Genomic DNA, 22139 nt, shown 5'->3' with positions numbered 1-22139 from the left:
GCATACTTAAATCAATAAAAAGATAGCATCATAGACTTACTCGTAATTGTATCCTGACCTAACTTAAAACGTCACGCAATCCTATTATAAGTATTCTATCAGAAGAAACTGAGTTACTTTGCTCGTAATTAAAAAGGTATATTTTTTACAGTACATATGGGGCTACTTTTCCGCACTAGTGCGTAAAATAGCACTTTTCGTGCGATGTCGAAACTTTAAAGTGCCATATGTACTGTAAAACGTTGTTCGATACACGTGCGAATAGGTAATTCGCAACTCGTGTCGATTTAAAACACTCCCTTCGGTCGTGTTTTAATTTATCGCCACTCGTTTCGAATTTCCTCTTTTTCGCACTTGTATCGAAAATAACTATTAACACGCTTTTATTAGATCAACCTGTATGTAACTATGTAATGGAATCTTGCAAGTTAAATTTGATCCACTTCCCGGTTTCCAATTGAGCTGAAATTTTGCATATACACATGTAAGTCGGGTGACAATGCAATATTATGGTACCATCGAGCTGATCTGATGATGGAGACAGGAGGTGGCCATAGGAACTCTGTGATGAAACAACGCAACCTAATTGTGTTAGGGGTTTTTAGAATTATCTCGATGAGTATTAGTTGTCTGTCGTAAGAAAAGTACAGTCAGCGATAAAAGCGTGTACCAAAAATGAAATTTTTGCCAAAAACTTACTTATTTATTACCAAACAGAGAATTTAATAAAAAAATAAGTTATTTAAGACACAAAAAAATCTTTGTGCGAACACTTCTCATGTTAATAATAAGTATTAGGTACTTATATACTCTTACCTAGGCTTTGTCAAAATACTATAGCTAATATACAGCATTGAGTTAATTTGAGTTCCTCAAAAAAGGAGTATGCAGGTTTTAAGGGTCGGCAAAGCGCATGTACCTACTTAATACTCAATTAACAAGCATTAGGCTACGGCAACCGCTTACCATAAGGGCCGTAATTATGTTAAAGTACCATCAAAGTGGCATAAAATAAAAGTTTCGTGCATACGTGACAATCGTAATTTGTAGGAAACAATAAAATTGCCTGTGTATAATATTACAAAAACGTGTGCCATAAATGTCCATATACGTAAATACATTGACAAGTCTCATAAGGACCTGAGTGACCTGACCCTACATTCTCAAACCGGTTTCCATCCACTGTTTTACCCTAGTACCGTCATAGCTCCACACTAATTTGACCCTTAAGTCCATTAGTAATAGTTCTTAGCAAGAGCTGTGAGTTATACTGGTTTTCTTATGGTATTATGTTGTAAAGTTTGGTGAATTACATAGTTTTATTAGAATCCTAGGTCATTACCATGGCTTGCGTGACTTACACCACGATGCTTATTTTTATCAACTTCCTGATTGGTAGAATACTTATTTACGTCATAAAAATAGGCAACACAGGCAAGCCGGAGCTCTTTTGGTTTGGTTTTATATAGGTATGTAGGAAAAGGCGCTTATAATTGGGTAAGCTGGTGGAAATCGAGTTCTAAGGACGAAAATATAAATAAATTTTCCAAGTCAGAGGGTTCTAAATGTTGAAAGTTAGGAACAATATAACCGCGCTACCACGCATAACAGCCGTAAGTCATTGCAAACCCAGTTTACATTTGGAATCTTGGGGGCTACCGCGAAAACCGAAATCCACAAATTGCGGGTATCCTCTTTTACTCCAATGAAGGCGTAATTAGAGTGACAGAGACAGATGCCCGCAGTTTGCGAACTTCGATTTTCGCTGTTATAGCCTTGTTGCGCGAGAATACGGTAGATAAACCATTTGAATGCTTAGAGGATATATCCAAACGGAGTAGCCATTAACAGGCGTTCCGTTCCCCTCTGTCGAAAATAGGCGGCCAATGGTCATACACAATGTATGGACTGACGTTTATCTGACATAATTAATGTAATGGACCCTATAATGGACGTGGAACCGGTAATGGGACATAAAACCACAAATCCTCTAAAATAAGTATCTAAAAGTAGTTTATGAACACTGGCAATATTTTACCATAAATAAGAGTCATAGAGCTGTTTAAGTTTGAATTTTTATTAATTTCGGTTACTTTTTAAGAAATTGGCGTCAACCCAAAAGTTGTCGTGTCACCGAAAAATATAACTAGTAAGAATTCTTAACAACTTCGCTAAGAGAGGTGAGTTCATATATTAAATTGTAATTAATTATAACTTGGTGTAAACTAGAATGTGTTTTGTTAATTGCATTTACCATGAAATAAGGTATACAACACACTATTTTGTGTCTCTAGAGATGTATAAAAAATAATGGTATTTTGCCCAATCCCATTATAGGAGCTCTAAAACTGCATACCTCCTATGATGGGATAACTTACAATTTACATAATGATGCTTGCCATGGCGTAATTTCATGTTTAAATAATACAGAAGTAGGTATAATGTAGTTACGAACTATGTCAGGAAGTCTTCTCGGACTTCGGATATAGTATTTTATGCAACCGTTGTTTAAGAGGGGTCAAAAAAGGCGAGTGGCCTGAAGCCGAAAATTGTTAATAAAGACGCCACGAGTATTTTTTGACTCAGTTAAACAACGTTGCATACAATACTTTTTCTACGACCAAGCACTTACTTTGAAATGCAATGAAATAATAATAAGAATAGATGATGATGATTGTTTAATGTCCTAATGTGATAGGTTGTTCAGTGCGTGGGATTCTTAAGGGGAACGAAAATTTTATTATTTTTGCGCCACGACGCACGGTTTAGGAGATACAGCCTTATAAATATATATATATTTTTTTTGTTTTTTTAATATTAATTAGGGGTTTCTTACAGAGGAATGAACATTTTATTATTTTTGCGCTACGACGCACGGTTTAGGAGATACAGTATTATAAAGTTTTGTTTTGTTTTTTTTTATTTTTTTTTATAATATTAATTAGGGGTTTCTTACAGAGGAATGAGCATTTTATTATTTTTGCACTACGACGCACGGTTTAGGAGATACAGCATTATAAAGTTTTTTTTTTGTTTTTTATTTATTTCTCTTTTGTGTTTTTTTTTAAATATTAATTAGGAGTTTCTTACAGAGGAATGAACATTTTATTATTTTTGCGCTACGACGCACGGTTTAGGAGATACAGCATTATAATTTTTTTTTTGTTTTTTTTTTATTATTTCTCTTTTGTGTTTTTTTTATATTAATTAGGGGCTTCTTACAGAGGAATGAACATTTTAATATTTTTGCGCTACTACGCACGGTTTAGGAGATACAACCCATAAACATTTTTCTTTCTTTTTTATAATTTTTTTTTTGTTTTTCGTGTTTTTTAAATATTACTTACGGGATTCAAAGGGGAACGAAAATTTGATTATTTTTGCGCTACGACGCACGGTTTAGGAGATACAGCCCTATAAAGATGAAAACTGATGATGATGATGATGATGTGACCAAAACATGTCTATGGTTCACTCATCTGGCAGAAATGACAATTAAAATTAGGTTGGCAACAATGTATTCCATACAATATTTTTTAAGTGGTGATTACACGAAGTATCGTAAAAGTGCCAAAAAGATACTGCGTGTATGCACAAATACTTTTTTGGGGAATAGACTAAAGACTTGTCTTGACAACTATAAGAGAGGGGTTTAAAGGTGTGTGCACGACCCTTTAAATGACAAATAAAAGTACGGGAGTAGAAAAAATTAATATCGTTTTTACAAAATTTTATTTAACATGCCTGTTAGTTAGTGTGGTTCAAATCTTGGAAGTTGAATTTGAGCCACTTTCGGATTTCCGATTGAGTTGAAATTTTGGATACGTAAGCAAATCGGATGACAATGCAATATTATGATAACATGGACCTGATCTCATGATGGAGACAGGAGGTGGCCATGGGAACTCTGTAATAAACGCAACCTTATTGTGTTTGGGTTTGTTAGAATTGTCTTGATGAGTATTAGTTGGCTGTGAAAAGAAAAATACATTCTTACATAAAAGCTTATACCAAATATGACTAATAACTAGTTTTTTGCCAAAAATTTATTCCCTGTTCCAATATCTTATACTGATAGGGTATGTCCATTATAGGGGGCCCATTACTGGATCCACGTCCATTACCGGGGTACCATTACTGGAGCTTTGGTGTCCATGACTGGAGAAAAAAGGCATAGTTTTAATTTGTAAATTATGTGGAAACTAATTGCAGTATCTTTGATATAACACGCCTGAAACATAAAAGATGGATAGGATTTTCATCTTTAAACACGCTAAGCGGTAGAACTTTTGCCGGTATCAGGGAAATATCACAAATACTCCAAATTTCCTCTTAAATGTCCCATGACTGGTGCTGTTACTATATATAGCTATTTTTTTACGTTACGTATACATTTGACGTACCTACCCCTCCCCGCAAAAATCGGCAGACTGTTTTGTACAGAAAATTACAGAGAAGGCGTCGCCGTTTGGTTATATCCTCCAAGATTGAATGCGTTTTCAAAAGGCTGTAGGTAACTGCTATGCGTGTATATCAAAGTCTCGTGACTATTTCCATACATTATAATATCATGAGTTCGATTGGCGTGTTTTGTAAACGATTGTGATTTCGCTAGAGACCCTGATTTTCTAAATAAAATCAGTCCCAGATCCCGGAATTACTGATTCTAGCCATACAAATTCAGTATAGGGAGCCGGGAGCATTTACATAAAATTTTCCTTTAATTATTTAGGTTATTTTGATTGGCGTTTTCCATAGACGGTCACTAGGCCTTGGTATATTTATCACTTATCGACTAAGACTGTTACCAAAGCAATGCACTTTTATCAGTTATCGAAGTCTTACTATCACCATTATCACCACGTGTAAAAGTCGTGATGATCAGCCAACGTTCATGCATGCGTGATTGAGATTATAGATTTTATTTATTTACACTTAATTTGGATTAAGATAAATATCTTGATTAATTTAGGACATGACTTGAAGGAATGATAGATTTACAAGAGGAAATAGTAATGCAACCAATTGCTAAAGCTAAATTTCAATTTTATGATGGTTAATCGCACTAGATCCTGTGTATAAAGATTATATTTAAGTATGAATTTTCACTACATAATGTAGGTTGTATTTAATATAGTACGCTACATCTACCTAAGTTCCTAAATTTTAAAGAACTCTTTATGGTCGTAGAACGCTTGCTCGACTAACCAATTTTTAGGGTTCCTTAGCCAAATGGCAAAAAACGGAACCCTTATAGATGTGTCATGTCTGTCTGTCTGTCCGTCCGTATGTCACAGCCACTTTTCTCCGAAACTATAAGAACTATACTGTTGAAACTTGGTAAGTAGATGTATTCTGTGAACCGCATTAAGATTTTCACACAAAAATAGAAAAAAAGCAATAAATTTTTGGGGTTCCCTATACTTCGAACTGAAACTCAAAAAATTTTTTTTCATCAAACCCATACGTGTGGGGTATCTATGGATAGGTCTTCAAAAATGATATTGAGGTTTCTAATATCATTTTTTTCTAAACTGAATAGTTTGCGCGAGAGACACTTCCAAAGTGGTAAAATGTGTGTCCCCCCCCCCCTGTAACTTCTAAAATAAGAGAATGATAAAACTAAAAAAAATATATGATGTACATTACCATGTAAACTTGCACCGAAAATTGGTTTGAACGAGATCTAGTAAGTAGTTTTTTTTTAATACGTCATAAATCGCCTATATACGGAACCCTTCATGGGCGATTCCGACTCGCACTTGGCCGCTTTTTTTAATTTGTTTTTAAATACTGCTACGCTTTTGGCAACTACTATTGAATCTGGGAGTCTATTGTATACGAGGGGCGTTCAAAATATTCTCGGTATTGATATCTTACGACCTCTTCTAAAATTTCTTTCGTTACTGGCCGCTAAGGTTTATTCATTGACATTAAAAAAAAGTATAATTCGAACCGAGATAGTCTTTTGTTTTTCTGCAATTGCTGAACAAACATGAACATCCTGTGCGAATTGACAATGTTAACTAAATTAGAACATCGATGCGTGATAAAATTCTTGACAAAACAGGGTAAAAATCAAAAAACCATAAAAGAGGAAATGGATTGTGTTTACCGTGAGTCTGCTCCTTCTTTATCTACCATTCAAAAGTGGTCAAGCGAGTTTAAACGCGGAAGGGAGAGTATTGAAGATGACCCTAGACCTGGCCGGCCTGTAGTAGCTACTTCACAAGAAAATATTGATAAAGTGGAAAAACTTATATTGGAAGATGGTCGAGTGAAGGTAAAATCTATAGCACAAGTAACCAATCTCTCTATTGGTACCGTACATGATATTATACATGACCATCTTAATATGTCAAAAGTAAGTGCAAGATGGGTTCCGCGAATGCTGACTCGGCTTCAAAAAGACATGCGTGTAGCTTGTTGTTCCGATTTTATTGACCTGTGCGGTGAAAATCCTGATGAGGTGCTGCAAAGAATAGTTACTGGAGATGAAACCTGGGTTCATCATTATGACCCAGAGAGTAAACAAGAGTCCATGCAGTGGCACATTAAGGGTTCAGCTCATCCCAAGAAGTTGAAGGTCATCCCTTCAGCTGGCAAGGTCATGGCCACGATATTTTGGGATTGTGAAGGAGTATTACTAATCGATTATAAAGAAAAAGGTGTAAATATCACAGGACAGTACTACGCTAACATTCTACGTCAATTAAAGGATGTAATTAAAGAAAAGAGGCGAGGAAAGTTAACCAAAGGTATTCTGCTTCTGCATGACAACGCCCCCGTCCATACTGCTCATATTGCCAAGGCAGCTATTGTTGAACGTGGGTTTAAAACTGTTACTCACCCACCGTATAGTCCGGACTTAGCCCCCAGCGACTTCTTTTTGCTCCCCAATCTTAAAAAGGATCTGCGTGGAAATAAATTTTCTGACGATGAAGCATTGAAGGCGGCAGTGGAGGAGCATTTTTACACGAAAGATAAAAAATATTTTTACGAGGGATTAAAAAAAATAATTGATCGATCTTTTAAGTGTATGAACATAGGGGGGGAGTATATTGAAAAATAAAAATATCAAACTTTTCGTACTTGTTTGTTTTCATTCTCATACCGAGAATATTTTGAATACCCCTCGTACTTTTGGGCCCAATATGTGAATGAGCTTGAGATTGAAAAACCACTTGAAATTAGCCCTTCTTCTTCAATTTTGGCATATTACAATGCTCTTATGAATGTCATAAACTACCACCGATGTTAACCTTACACCACAGCCTCGAGAAGATCAAAAAAATCGGCGGATTATTTTCAATAACATACCTAGGTATTATTCAACAAAGCGTCACCAAGAGCTATAAAAATACCCCCGCGAATCGTTATCAACAATCAGGCAACAGTTATCGGCAAGATAACCGCTAGATAAAGGTTAAAGTTAACAAACACGTGACGTCACGTTGTTATTATGTTAATCGGTGAGGCTTCGTCAATAACATGATTAAGTAATAAGTATGTGCGATGAGGGGCCCATTTTCGAGACACAGACATATTAAATATGCTAAAAACGGGTCACTCACGTATTTTAAGTTGAAAACTGTGACAGACCGGCGCAGACTGATGACGCTAACGCAAGCTCCTGATGACGCTCCTCGGTACGGAGCATAGAGAAAAAAATACATAGAGTGCTCACTCCATACATCAGTTCAGACTATTAATTTCAGTGTCTACATCTAGCATCGAGTAGCGGAACTATCAGTACTGCTACTTGACAATAGATGTAGCACCGACCGAAAAGTCTTATCTCAACGGCATAAGACTTTCCGGTCGGTGGCGACATCTATTGTCAAGTAGCAGTACTGATAGTTCCGCTACTCGATGCAAGATGCTAATAGTCTTTTTGGTACTAAAACTGATGTATGGAGTGAGCACTCTATGTATTTTTTTCTCTATGGTACGGAGTGAAGCATGTCGAGCGTTTTCGACTTAAAATACGTGAGTGTCCCGTTTTGAGTATATTTGATATCGATATAGTTTTATAGTTGTTGAGTGCGATGTCTAAGCAACCTTCATGCTTTCTGCTTCATCGATCTCTTACTTGGAGGATACAACTAAACGGAGTAGCCATTAACAGGCTTTCCCCTCTGTCGAAAATAGGCGGCCAATGGTCATACACAATGTATGGACTGACGTTTATCTGACATGGCTATTTTTACGTTACGCATACATTTGACGTTCCCCTCCCCCGCAAAAATCGGCAGACTGTTTTGTACAGAAAATTACAGACATGGCGTCTCCGTTTGATTATATCCTCCAAGATCTCTTATTCTCTTCGTGTTATAATTCTAGGTAGTGTTTTGTCTTTTCAGAACCAATTTTTATTGAGCATAGGTAACGTCGAAATAAACTTTTTATCTACTCTTTACAATCTAAAATATCGTCACGGACAAAACACCTAAACTATGTGTACATTACCTTATTGCCTAGATAGTAGCCTATAGATTTTAGGTTATAGTATAGATTTTTTGACTCTTTACCCTTATCAATATTTTATAGTTCGTTTTTTTAGCATTATAAAGAAGGTAAACAATCTTGACGTGTCTTTTTATTAAAAAATATTGAAAAACGCTTTAAAAATTACTTTATACTACTTATGAAAGCAAAATAATGTAAAAGAACGTATATGATTTATAATTCTAACATATTTGCTGTGACTTATTTTTCAATGGTGACTTTTAATAAAAAGAAAATCGCTTACCTTCTTTCTAATGCTAAAAAAAACGAACTATAGACCAGGGGGCCGATTTTTGAATTTCGACCACTCGATTTCGTGTATTTCGTTAATTAATATCTCCACTACTAGGCATTTAAATTCTACTTCTAGAATTGAAATCGAGTGGTCAATACCAATAGATTCCAAATTTCAATCGCTCGTATTTCTAAAATTAGCATTTCGCCGTTTTCCACCGATTTTCGAGTGACGAAATCGAGCGATCGAAATTCAAAAATCGACCCCCATGACTGTACAGTAAATGAAAATAAACGTTGTTATTTATATTTTTATTAAACATAAACTATACATAAACTAGTAATTTATCTGATTCAGTACCAGTAGCTCTTGGCCGGCACCCGATCTTCCTTAATGCCCATGGATTCCATGACGTCCATCTCAAACGTGGCTAGTTTCGGCTGGAACGTGATCTGCAACGTGAATATATCTGATATTTAACCCGCGGAGCGCCCTGGTATCACACGTGTGATACTAACTCAATTTGGGTCAAATTGCTTTGCATCAATGTGTTGTATGATGGTCGTTCGAATAGGGAAGATGGCTTTTGTGGTAGGTGGTTTTTAGGGTTCCGTACCCAAAGGGTAAAAAACGGGACCCTATTACTAAGACTTCGCTGTCCGTCCGTCCGTCCGTCCGTCTGTCACCAGGCTGTATCTCATGAACCGCGATAGCTAGACAGTTGAAATTTTCACAAATGATGTATCTCTGTTGCCGCTATAACAACAAATACTAAAAATAAAATAAAATAAATATTTAAGGGGGCTCCCATACAACAAACACGATTTTTTTGCTCTATTTTTTGTTGATGGTGCGGAACCCTCCGTGCGCGAGTCCGACTCGCACTTGGCCGGGTTTTTTTTGTGGTGGTAGAGACCACCAGCTTGGGTTACCTCCCCTTGCCCACAAACACTATAAAGGCTTCGTTCGAAACATCTTATATGCTCCATTTTGTAGGTTTAAAATAACACATAAACCTGACTATTAGAAGTATTAGAACAAAATAAATTATTTTCAGAAAGTGACCAAGGGCTCCAGTGCCCAAGGCTGGAATCGAACCAGCGTCCTCTGCTATCGCGGCAGGTGCCAGAGCCATTCGGCCTCCTGACTACAGTAATAACATATAAGTACTAATCTATGACCTGAGTCACGGCGGCATAGGTCGAATTTCTAATAGTATTGATTGGCAGCGCCATCTCTCCCGCTAGCTCGGAATCACCTGGATTCAGTTAGAAGGTCGAACCATACTGTTCTACCTTAGGGTTGGCCAGGGGGCGCCATAAGCCTTCAGTAAGAAATGCATTTACTTGGAAAATTTGACCTCCTTTTTTGAAGTCGCGATGTATTATAAATTCACATATACGCCATATAATCCGTTTTAAGTTTTTTAATTTGTTTTTAAGTTTTATTTTTACATTTATTTCCTTTTTATTTTTATTATTTTTATTTTTAAATGTATTGTATTTTTATTTTAAAATTATGTAATGGGTCTATTACCTGAATAAAGAAACATTCATTCATTCATTCAATAGTTTTATTTCATGAGTAAGTTTCGCTGTAAAAATGAGTGCGGTGAGTGAGTGAATGGGTGCGGTGGAAAGAATGAGTGAAAGAAGGTTGACAAAGATATAGTATAAGGGAGAAGAGTTAGATTATAGTTTTTGTATCTTTGTGTTTTTTTTTCAATACTATTGTTATTGCGTTTTTTGTAATTCGACATTTAGAGGCTTTATATACATCTCTATGTTAGTTTGATTTGATATTTACGGCTTAGTTGTATTTTATAATTATTGATGTGTTTTTTTTTTGCTGTCTGTAAATTCCATATTGACGTGTAAAAGTGCCCTTGTGGCCTATTTGCTGAATAAATGTTGATATTTGATATTTGAAGTAGAAGAGGGAGTAGGAAGGGGCAGACCTTGGCGGTCTTTCTCTGATCAGATCGGGGAAGTCCTGAAGAAAGGCCAGGTCAAGAGCACCCTAAACCGGCGAGCGTGTATGAGGAGTGTTATGAAAGTAACGGAAGCGAAAGAGGTATCTTATCTTATTGTTTTCGGGGGCCCTTGCGGATACACTTCGACCCAAAGGGATCTTTTGTGCAATTACCCCCTGGAGAAGATCCGTCAGCTACTCAAGAGCTTTTCCCGCCATATCCATGTGTCGGATGATGGAGCTCATGGGTAGCGTTTTAAAGTCCTTTGGTTCCAGATATCCTGCTCCAAAGTCCTTCATTCTTTGTCTGGCGAGGGCGTGACATTCACACATTAACTGTTTCACTGTCTCTTCCTCTTCGCCACACATACGACAATCGGTGTTGTCAGAGTGTCCCAAGCGAAAGAGGTATGTCAGGATCGTAGCAAGTGGAAATCCGTGATCTCTGCCTACCGGGAAATAGGCGTGATTATATGTATGTATGTATCAGGGATGTTGCGAATATCCGCATTCAAGCGTAATGTACGGAACCCTTGGAACGCGAGTCCGACTCGCACTTGGCCGGTTTTTTGAAATAAAAATTACTAAAAGTAATATTTGACGTTTTTTATGTATCTATCTTGACATCCTCATCCGCATCCGCATCCGCAGATGTGAGCCTTTATAAATTACTAAAAGTTTATAAAATACATATGTATGTTAGTCTGTAAGGTATTTGTAATATGGGCCTTGTTGCCTGAATTAAATTTCCAAATATAAAAAAATAAAAAATAAAACCGCATCCGCATCCGCGTCCGCGGATGTCTAAAAATCGGCATCCGCAACATCCCTGGTATGTATGTATGTATGTATGTATGTATGTACTATCGCGGTAACCGAAGACAATATTCAGAAGGAAGGGTTAGGTAGTAACAATACGCACCCGTAAGTGCACAGTTGCGTAATAAGACTCACCTTGATGACGTCATCAGATTTGGTATCTTTCTCTTCATTCTCCAAATACAGCTCCTTGCTCTTATAATCTATGGTCTCTTCCGCCGTCTTTGGTATTGGGATGATGCGGCTGCTGGCTGTTGAGACTCGAACCTGAAACAGTGAGTGTGAGTGAAAATGGTGCCACCAACTAATGACCAAAAGTTGGGGAACCACACCAATTTGCAATTTTTTTACATTTCTCCCGAAACGTAATCATTTCATTTATTTACAAACAAGATATATACAGTGGTAGGTATTACTAAAAGAAATTAAATACTAGCTTAAATCTAAAATAGGCCCTTGAGGCATTGTACCAAGGATCATTTCATTAGGTGTGTTGTAATTGGCGCAAAAAAAGTACGTTTAAATCTAAATTTGCATATTGATACGCTCAATAGTGTTTTTATTTCATCAAAAATATGTCAGAACTGCATATCATAGTGCGATTTCTTCCATTCACGCGTATAATGTCACAGTCTATAAAACAATATATCAAATTCCTATTAACCAACTGTACGTCATTCGAAGCCTAATAAATGAGAGTAGCAACACTGTTATCCGTGACTATGTTGGTTGAAGTGCCGTTTTTCAGTACTGGTCACCCTACTTTCCCGCCATCTGTTTCCGTTTAAACCCCACCATGGTAGCCATGATGGATTCTCGAGTTCAGATCGAGTTTCATTGGCAATTTTGTTTTCCGACTAGAAGGTTGTTACCAGAAAGCACGCTCGATATTTCTGCGATCTGGTAAAAATAAGTGCCTAATTTTTAATTATTCATATCTATTTATGGTATATATTGAAAATATTTTAAACGGTGTAACCGTTCGTATGATAGATTTTAATTAGTTTTGTTTTTCAGTACGAACTATGGGTGACGACAAAAGTAACTCCTCATTTTCGGATAGCTCGGAAGCGAGCATGGAATCGGTGGGTCCTGTGGATCCGCCAATACCAGGGCCCTCAAAAAGGAAACGGAGAGCGCCCCACAAATCTTCAAAAGTAAAAAGGAAACGTCACGAAAATAGCAATACCATGGTTCATAACCTTGTGAAGGAGGTGAGTGATGTAAAACGCTTTTTATCCTCAATGGTGTACCCACATGCTCCACCGCCCATGCCTGTGCCCTCGTCGAATCTTAGCTCGGACGATGACGACGACGATATCAGTCTGAATGTCAGCGGTGAACTTTGCCCTGACAATGGACCACGTGGCGCGGATAAAACTGAAACGGCAGATTTAAGCATTAATTTACCGTTTAATACTACTGTAAAAGAACCGGCTGTTCCAAAGTCATGTCAAGGTCATATAGATTTTTTAAATACTGTACAGCACTTTGGCGCATCCGATTGGGCTGACGTGCGATATGCGGAGGTTCAGAAGAATTATTCCTCTACCCCAGGTTTCATCGATACCGAATGTAACGATGAATTGAAACCGTACGACAGAAATATCTCGCTTAGTGTCACTGAGAAGGGCTTTGCCGCCATTACTCAGGCTTTAATCAAACAAAAAGAATCGTTGCAATCTGGGTTAGAGTCTTTACTCACGTGGATTTCCACATCAGATGAAGATGTTACTGTAGCTGTTTTAAGAGAAAAGCTTAATGAAATTTTTATCAATGGTTCTTTTAACAAAATTTCCGTTGATCTTCTTCAAATGGCATGTGGGCATAGAGCAGATTTAATTCAACAGAGGCGCGACGGTATTCTGAAATACGTTAAAGATAAATTCGTTCGCGCGGGTCTTCGTAAGATTCCGCCAACTTGCGAGGGGTTGTTTGATAAACAGCTGTTATCAGCTGAGCTAGAAAAGAACGGCGGGGTTGCGAAAACCCTTTGGCCGTTACCAAGTCAAACTACATCAAAGTCTAACTGGCCGGCTGCGCAAGCCGGACCATCTCGTGCTAGACAGCCCGCGCAGGGCTCAAACAATGGTCCTAATTAGGGCTTGCAATTCGAATATTCGAATATTCGAATTTGTCGAATATTCGACCTGTTTTGATATTCGAATATTCGGCCGCTCAAGTTTCGAATATTCGAATATTTTTTATTACTATAAAAAAATCTATGTCATCCGCTGTAGTTACAGTTTCTGTGTGTTTTACGGGTATTTACAGTGAATGAGGAAGGGTAGGTACCCAAATACGAAGGAAATAATATTTTTACTGTATTCCTCTCGATAGACTTCGTGAATACAGTGAAACCTAACTCAATTTAAAAGAAAACGAAATCAAAAAGTATGTTATTTTTACGGTGCGTAAGTTTTAAGTTAAAGGGTCATTCTGTTTATTCAGTAGGTATAAGCGTACGTTAAGCGAATTTTTGAAGTCTAAACCTTGCCACTTATCGCAATTCTCAAATTTAATCATACCAAACCTGCCCAACTTGGTAATCTAACCATGCACCTTTAGCTGACGAATAATCCACCCAGTAGGTACTCAACTAACTTTTTCCCTTAAATATTCCAATATTATATAATTAGCCGACCATTAGGAATAATAACTTGCCAAAACAAATTAAGTCAATAAAGATTCAAAATACAATGAAATTAAAGGCCTTTTTACAGGCCTCTGAGTGATTACAAGTTAATTTAAATCGGAAAATAATTAGGTACCTACTAAAAAAAAATATCTTACATTCCTAGGTGTTTGGATGGTTAAAGTTATATTATTTCACACAAAGACGCATTTATAATAAGTTTTATCTAGAAATATTAAATACGTCTAATTTTGGCGTTTTACTTGTTTTTAGAAATGTGGGCATCTTATAAATAGTAGGATGATAAAATCTAGTCAATTAAGTGGATTTCTGCCAAATATCCTTAGTTTTAGCAATATGTGAAAAAAGCTTTTGAATAAAACGATAATAAACCGATTTCTCGTTCCTTTTCTTATTTTTTATAATATTCGAATAATTATTCGAATATTCGAATACGTCGTCAGAAAAAGTCGAATATTCGAATATCTGAAAGTTTCGAATATTTGCAAGCCCTAGTCCTAATACGGGCTATTTTGGCAAACCCTTACCAACTCCACCAGCGCATGGTTTCCCATACTACCAATATCCTACGCAAGGATACTTGATGAATCCGCCTTCTCAACAGGCGCCTTATTATATGCCACAACGATTTTCGCAAAATCGAGATGGCAAACAAAATAGAAAATTCAATAAGAATCGTAACACCCCGAAAAATGACGAACAAGTGCCAAATTCTAACTATAGAGGCCGCCGAGACAGCAAAAAGTTTCGAGGCAAGCGAAGATTCTGACTCTGTCGCGCAGACATTCATAGCGGGCCGCCTTCTAAAATTCATTCATGTTTGGGAGCAAATGAAGGCGCCAGACTCTTTAATAAAAATGATCCGAGGGTATCGATTGCCTCTGAAACAAAAAGTTCCCCTTTGTTGGCCAAAGAACAATCACAAACATCAAACAAAATTCTCATGCGAAATGAAGTTAGCCGTAAAATCATTAATGAAAATCGGGGCACTGGAACCGGTGTTGCCATCCCCAAGTTATATATCTCCAATGTTTTTGGCTCCCAAATCAGACGGGACAATGCGTCCGATTTTCAATCTGCGCAATTTAAACAAATACCTGATTGTGTCCAAGTTTCGTCTAATAAATATCCAACGAATACCGGATTTTATTCAACCGCACGATTGGTTAGTAAAGATCGACCTATCCAACGCGTACTTTCATCTCCCTGTCGCGGAGTCACATCGAAGATTCTTACGAATAATGTTCAAGGGCAAAGTATATCAGATGACGTCATTACCATTCGGCTTGGCCACGGCACCGAAGGTATTCGCCAGCCTGTCGAATTGGGTCACCCAAAAATTAAGGGAAAGAGGTCTCAGGGTAATAGTATACCTAGACGATTTTTTGTTAGCCCACCAAGACAAGCAGACGTTATCGGTACAAGCAATCGAGGCTGTACACCTCCTAGAAACCTTAGGATGGCAGATCAATTATGCGAAGTCCATACTGACGCCACAAAAAAGTCTGGAATTTTTAGGGATCACATGGGACCCGTGGCACGGGATAAAAAGCCTCCCAGATGCGAAATGCACGGTATTGAAAGAGAAAATACTTCAAGTTCTATGTCGACAGTCTGTTCGACTAAAAGAAATTCAAAGCCTCATAGGTCGCATAAACTTCGCAAGTTTTGTAGTACCACGTGGTCGCTTGAACCATCGCGAGCTAATCCAATTCTCCTTGAGCTTGCCGGCCAACAATTTCTCTCGCCGCTATTGGGTCCCCAAGCAGAGTCTAAAAGAGTTAAAGTGGTGGCTGAGACATCACAACTGGCCGTCTGCCCTCCACAAGCCGCCAATCGAACACTTTCTGGCGACCGATGCATCAGGCTTAGCGTGGGGAGCGCGGCTAGACAAATGGCAACTATCGGGCAGATGGTCACCGCAAGAGACTCTCCTACACTCCAACCAAAAGGAAATGCTCGCTGTGCTCCACGTCTTGCGAGAACGCGGTCCTTACCTAAAGGATTCGTCTGTGATGTTACAATGCGACAACAAGACGACAATAGCGTACTTGAGGAAGGAAGGCGGGACGAAGTCCAGCAGCTTGATGGGCATAACCAGGAAAGTGTTCAAACTGTTGGACCAGTACAACATTCACCTGACGGCTCACCACATACCAGGGAGATTCAATGGGGAAGCGGACCATATATCTCGACTCAGGACCGATCCAGAATGGCACCTTCTTCCCGAGGTAACCCAAGTCATATTTCAAAAATGGGGAGTGCCCCTTGTCGATCTGATGGCATCGAAATCAGCTCATGTGGTACCCCAGTATGTCAGTCTGGACATGTTGGATCAGAAGGCACTCTTTCACGATGCCTTCAGCAGAAATTGGGACTTCCCTCTAGCATGGGTCTTTCCTCCGCCGTTCCTAATTCCGAAAGTACTTTCTCACCTGAATTCTGCCAAAGGGACCTATCTGATTGTAGCTCCCAAATGGGAGAAAGTATTTTGGAAACCAGACATACGGAACAGATCCCTGAGCCCTCCTTTCACAATACACCGCCTGCACCGGGTCCTAGTAGATACGCTTACGGGTCTACCTCCCAAGAAAGTCCACGAAATGACTCTTCAAGTCTGGAGATGTGGGGGTGGACTTGTAAATTAACAGACTGGACTCCAGAACAGAAATTACTGTTACAATCAGGTTGGCGCGAATCATCTCTGAAAACCTATAAAAATGCATGGAATAAATGGTTAAAATGGTGCTCATTTAATAATATATCGTCTCCTTATGATCCTAGTGGGTCACAATTAGCTAGATTTCTTTCTGATTTGTACCAAAAAGATAAGCTATCGTATCGCACTATTTTAGTTTATAAATCGGCAATTGCTACTTTATGTAATCCCGATGTATCAGACAGACTAAGCTCAAATATTTTGGTAAAGAAAATTCTAAAATCAATAGCTATTCAAAAACCACGCGAAACATGTAAACCACCTATTTGGGATTCAGATATTTTGACTAATTATCTCATAAATAATAAATGCGATGAGAATAACTTATTTCAGTGCTCCAAAAGAACGGCAACACTCTTGTTGCTATGTTCAGGGCGTAGGGTTCACGACCTGACATTGCTGTCAATAAATCAAAACCGGTGTGTAATAGAAGAAGATTCTGTGTCCTTGTTTCCAATGTTTGGGTCCAAGACAGACAATGAGAGGCAAAGGCAATCTGGTTGGCGCCTACTGCGCAATAAAAACAACATCACTATTGACCCAGTTCACTGGGTGAAACGGGTCATTACATTGTCGGCAGACCGGCGAAGTGTGTGCAATAAAGACAATTTATTTCTTACCTGCTGTGGACCACCAAAACCCGCATCACGTACAGTAATTGCTGGGTGGGTGAAACGGACGTTAAACGAGGCAGGCATTAAAGCTAGTCCAGGGAGCCTTCGCCCTGCGGTGGCATCCAAAAACTGGGTGCTGCAACTACCTGTAGACGACATCTTGGCGCAAGGTAACTGGCGTAGCCGGGACACATTTACTCGCTTTTACCGCCGTGAAATCCAACCCATAAATTTGCCCCAAACACCTGCGGTGCCCTCGTTTGTGCCTATATAATAGTATAAATTTTATGCTAAAATGTCTGATTAGAAATCTAGGTAACCTCATTTACATACCTACCTATAATGAAAATATCATTAAGTTTTTCTCAACAATAAACAATTAAGCATTGTGTAGATGTATTTGATTAAAAATACCATTTTGTGTTTTAAAAACTTTTAAAATGATGTTCTTGTATGTTTCTGTTTCATTTTTCATTTGTGTAAACAGACAGCGACCAAGTCTGAAATGTGTTGTAGCTTAAGATGATCTCTAGATTGCTGTATTAGTATTGTAGCAAACTTATTAAATCACAAAAGATTTAACCCCTAACAAATAGTGATTATAAATAACTGTAAGAAACTAGAATGTGATAATAAATTGATCAAAATGAGCCGAATAATAAATAAAATACATGTATAAATAAAGTACATTATTACTATATTATTTATAATCCTTCTGTTAGCATACTACCATTTTGAGATGCTAGAGTTTATCAATTTATGGTTTTGATTGATTAATTAAACTTTCATATTCCCGCCGGGACACCTGCAGGAGTTGGCCGGACAAAGGGATAATGTGATTATCCTTACAGATAGCTGATGATTACTGTTATACATATAAGGAGATTGGTTTAAGATATGTATGTCTAATATTAGCACTATTGGCAGTGATTGGTTTATTTCAGTTAAGTTTTTCTCATAATAATAAAAAGGATGTGATATTATGTGATGTGCTAGCTAAAACTTGATGTTTTATTTAATTTTTGCAAAACTGCATTTTATGGTGTTATGTATGACAATAAATACCATTATTGTACTTGATGTCTGCATTTAATTTCTCTCAAGTTGTGCTTTTCCCAGCTTTCCCTAATTAGAAGCCAAGCTAAGAAGCGGTTTTTGCTAAGCTTCAGAGCTCATGATTTTCCCTAGCTTGGTTTCTTTTGTACAAATCATAATAGGGAGTAAGTGTATAGTTATATATATAACTATACACTTGCTTCTTCAGTTCAATATCAGTCAGTAATACTTCCAGTTATTTTCCTAGTGAAACATAATGATTCTGAAGAATAACATAATGAATCTTGCTTTTCATACATGCAATTGATACCAATAGGCCCAAGGAATAACTTGGGATGTTACCTTCAGAATCATTTTCATCACATTGGCTAGAAATCATAAACAAACCCCACCAGGCGATAACAGACACGTCTCATTTATTAGGCTTCGAATGACGTACAGTTGGTTAATACCAGCGTTTTACCTACCAATAAAACGCTTATTAAACAACTTACTCATTCGAAGCCTATTTCTATCTCTGCCTGGCGTAAATAAGACGCAATGAAACTCGATCTGAACTCGAGAATCCATCATGGCTACCATGGTGGGGTTTAAACGGAAACAGATGGCGGGAAAGTAGGGTGACCAGTACTGAAAAACGGCACTTCAACCAACATAGTCACGGATAACAGTGTTGCTACTCTCATTTATTAGGCTTCGAATGAGTAAGTTGTTTAATAAGCGTTTTATTGGTAGGTAAAACGCTGGTATTACACCTTGTGTATAATTGCATGAATTCTATAGTGATTTAAATCGTATTTTTTTTTTTCCTTATTTTCTCGTAATGCATGTTAATTATAAGATGTAATTATTTTTGAAAAGATGTGTCCCGCCGAGTTTGTTGCCGGTCCCATAATGGGATACCCTCCTCCAATTGAGGGGGGATTTAAGTCTTCTCGGGGCAGAGGTGTAGGGTTGGAGCCGGTCTACCTAGCTTTATTTGACGTTCATAAGCGCATTGTAATTATGCCTACTTGAATAAACTATCTTTTATCTTTATCTTTTAATAGTCATTCGACGAAGCCGTCTAGACAGGGCAATTTTGCGGTGTGCGAGGGGTGTACCGCGCGCACCCGAGCTGCATACATTCGCCATTGTTAGTAGCTCGGTACACGTCAAAGTCGTCTACTGTGCTAATGTACCTCAACTCAAAAGCGCACTAGATGTAAATAACTTTGATCTCGTGTAGTACACAACATTTTTCACCTCAGCAGTGAGAACATATTAGAGAACCCGAAAAATGTATTCCTTCTTCATCACTTACCTCTATTCACTCATGTTTTCTTAAGATATACCAACAATTAAGTTTTCATCTCAGCAGCTCGAACAAGGGTACTTTGCTACTTACTTAAAAAACAGTGAGCAAAATCGCATTTTGCTCACTGAGTGAGCAAAATCGCATTTTGCTCATTTTGTCCCACTCAGTGAGCAAAATGCGATTTTGCTCACTGTTTTTAAGTAGCAAAGTACCCTTGTTCGAGCTGCTGAGGTGAAAAATATATTATCATACTTTGTCCCCCTCCTCCGTATATCGCCACTCGACTTCAGTCGGCTTGAGGGTCTCGGGATCCACCAGTTTCACGTCGGTGGTGACCAGCAAGGGTGCTTCGGATCTTATTGTCACGCCCGGGAACTCTTTGTCTTTGCCTACCTGAAGAAAAGATTTACGTTTCATTAAAACAAATGAATACTGTTTAATTTATCACGGTTTACTAATGTGTTGCAGAAAGTTGTTTAATAGAATATATTTTTTTCGCATATGGCAGAAAACCCTAACCTAACACACTTAGAAAATTCTGGCAAAAAAATATTATGTGAAATGACTATTATGGCATCTATAAATAGTCATTTCACATAAAATAAAATAATATTCTGCCAGATGAGGGTACCTTGTAGCAGTCAAGCTTTTGAAATAACAATTTTTAACCAACTGCCGAAAGAAAGGTTGTTCTGAAATGTATGTATGGCTAATTCCTTAGCACAGTCTACAGAAATTGACCATTTCAATACATGAGATGTCATTAGATTTATTTCAATGAGGGAATGTCATAGGATTACTAAATAGGGATGTTTCCTGTACTTAAAATAAATTATTTCACACCGTGCACGAAATAAAGCATTTAGTTATCAGCTTTTCAGGGTTCCATAGTCAACTAGGAACCCTTATAGTTTCTCCATGTCTGTCTGTCTGTCTGTCCGTCTGTCCGAGGCTTTGCTCCGTGATCGTTAGTGCTAGGAAGCTGCAATTTAGCATGGATATACAAATCAATAAATCCAACAAAGTGGTACAATAAAATAAAATAAAAAATGTTTTAATATTTATTTTGGTGTGCTAAGCGCTGGTGGCCTAGCGGTAAGAGCGTGCGACTTGCAATCCGGAGGTCGCGGGTTCGAACCCCGGCTCGTACCAATGAGTTTTTCGGAACTTATGTACGAAATATCATTTGATATTTACCAGTCGCTTTTCGGTGAAGGAAAACATCGTGAGGAAACCGGACTAATCCCAATACGGGCCTAGTTTAACCTCTGGGTTGGAAGGTCAGATGGCAGTCGCTTTCGTAAAAACTAGTGCCCACGCCAATTACTGGGATTAGTTGCCAAGCGGACCCCAGGCTCCCATGAGCCGTGGCAAAATGCTGGGACAACGCGAGGAAGATGATTTATTTTGGTGTGCAATACATACTGTCCTGAGGTGTGTGTTGAGCCCCTCCACGATGACCCAATTGCGCTCCTGTATGACCTGCACCACGATGCCCTGCTTGCCTTTGTCTTTGCCCACCATCACCTCAACCCGGTCACCTCTGAAAAAACATACAGCCCGGTAAAAACAGGGTTCGAAAGGATAATTATCAATGATAGTTATCTTGATAATTGTGGTGTTTTTTATGTCTGATAATTATCGATTTGGTAATAACCTAAAATTTAACACCTAAAATAAATGTAAAATTTAAAACAGCCCTTTACTTCGATCAGTGTTTTACCTAAAGAAACTCCATTCTCCAATGGGCTCCAAAAATACTTTTTTCCTATGCACATTTCGTTCATTTTGCATTCGGAACTGGCCCGTCCACGGACGGTTCGTGGTGAAACGGAACTTCTTGCGAGCTACCTGCGCCTTCGGATACTGTGGGTAGCCCGTGGGGTTCTTCCAATACACCTGAAAATAAACATAACAATTTATAGGTTATGTAGCACCAAATAGAAAATATAAATGTGAGTATTTCGATTTAAATACCTGCTCATAACTTCTTTTTATGTAGGACTCCGGTAAATTTGAGTATTTAACGGTGAGGTCGCCGACTTTTTTCGCTAGGAAACTTATTATTCGCATTTTGTTCCGTAATTAACCTAGAACATATAGAACGAATTTTACTAACTTTTGACAGTAACAGTGACAGATGTCACAGAAGGAATTGACAGGGGCTGAAATTCAATGTATTGCCAGTTCTTCATTACAAAAAGCGTGATAAAACAGGTGAGTATTATGCTGGTCAACCAAATCTTGTCAGTAAAAAAAGGCGC

At 38.1% G+C, this 22139-nt stretch overlaps 1 protein-coding gene across 2 annotated transcripts; it reads right to left on the bottom strand.

Annotated features, from left to right (window-relative positions):
• Nucleotides 1–9039: 9039 nt before the first annotated feature.
• Nucleotides 9040–22001, bottom strand: LOC134660930 (large ribosomal subunit protein uL24m). Of its 2 annotated transcripts, none has more exons than XM_063516818.1 (6): nt 21853–22001; nt 21599–21774; nt 21301–21418; nt 20128–20268; nt 11669–11800; nt 9040–9195 (listed from the first exon to the last, which is right to left on the bottom strand). In XM_063516818.1, exons 1-6 carry the CDS (start codon nt 21946–21948, stop codon nt 9097–9099), a joined length of 762 nt encoding a protein of 253 aa, XP_063372888.1. In that variant the 5' UTR covers nt 21949–22001; the 3' UTR covers nt 9040–9096. The 2 variants fall into 2 exon arrangements, with proteins under 2 accessions (XP_063372888.1, XP_063372896.1); XM_063516826.1 differs by having other exon boundaries at nt 9040–9183.
• Nucleotides 22002–22139: the final 138 nt, after the last annotated feature.

This window comes from Cydia amplana, chromosome 2 (assembly GCF_948474715.1).
Source record: "Cydia amplana chromosome 2, ilCydAmpl1.1, whole genome shotgun sequence".
In the NCBI taxonomy this organism is placed as follows: domain Eukaryota; kingdom Metazoa; phylum Arthropoda; class Insecta; order Lepidoptera; family Tortricidae; genus Cydia; species Cydia amplana.
This window is presented reverse-complemented; position numbering and strand designations above follow the sequence as displayed.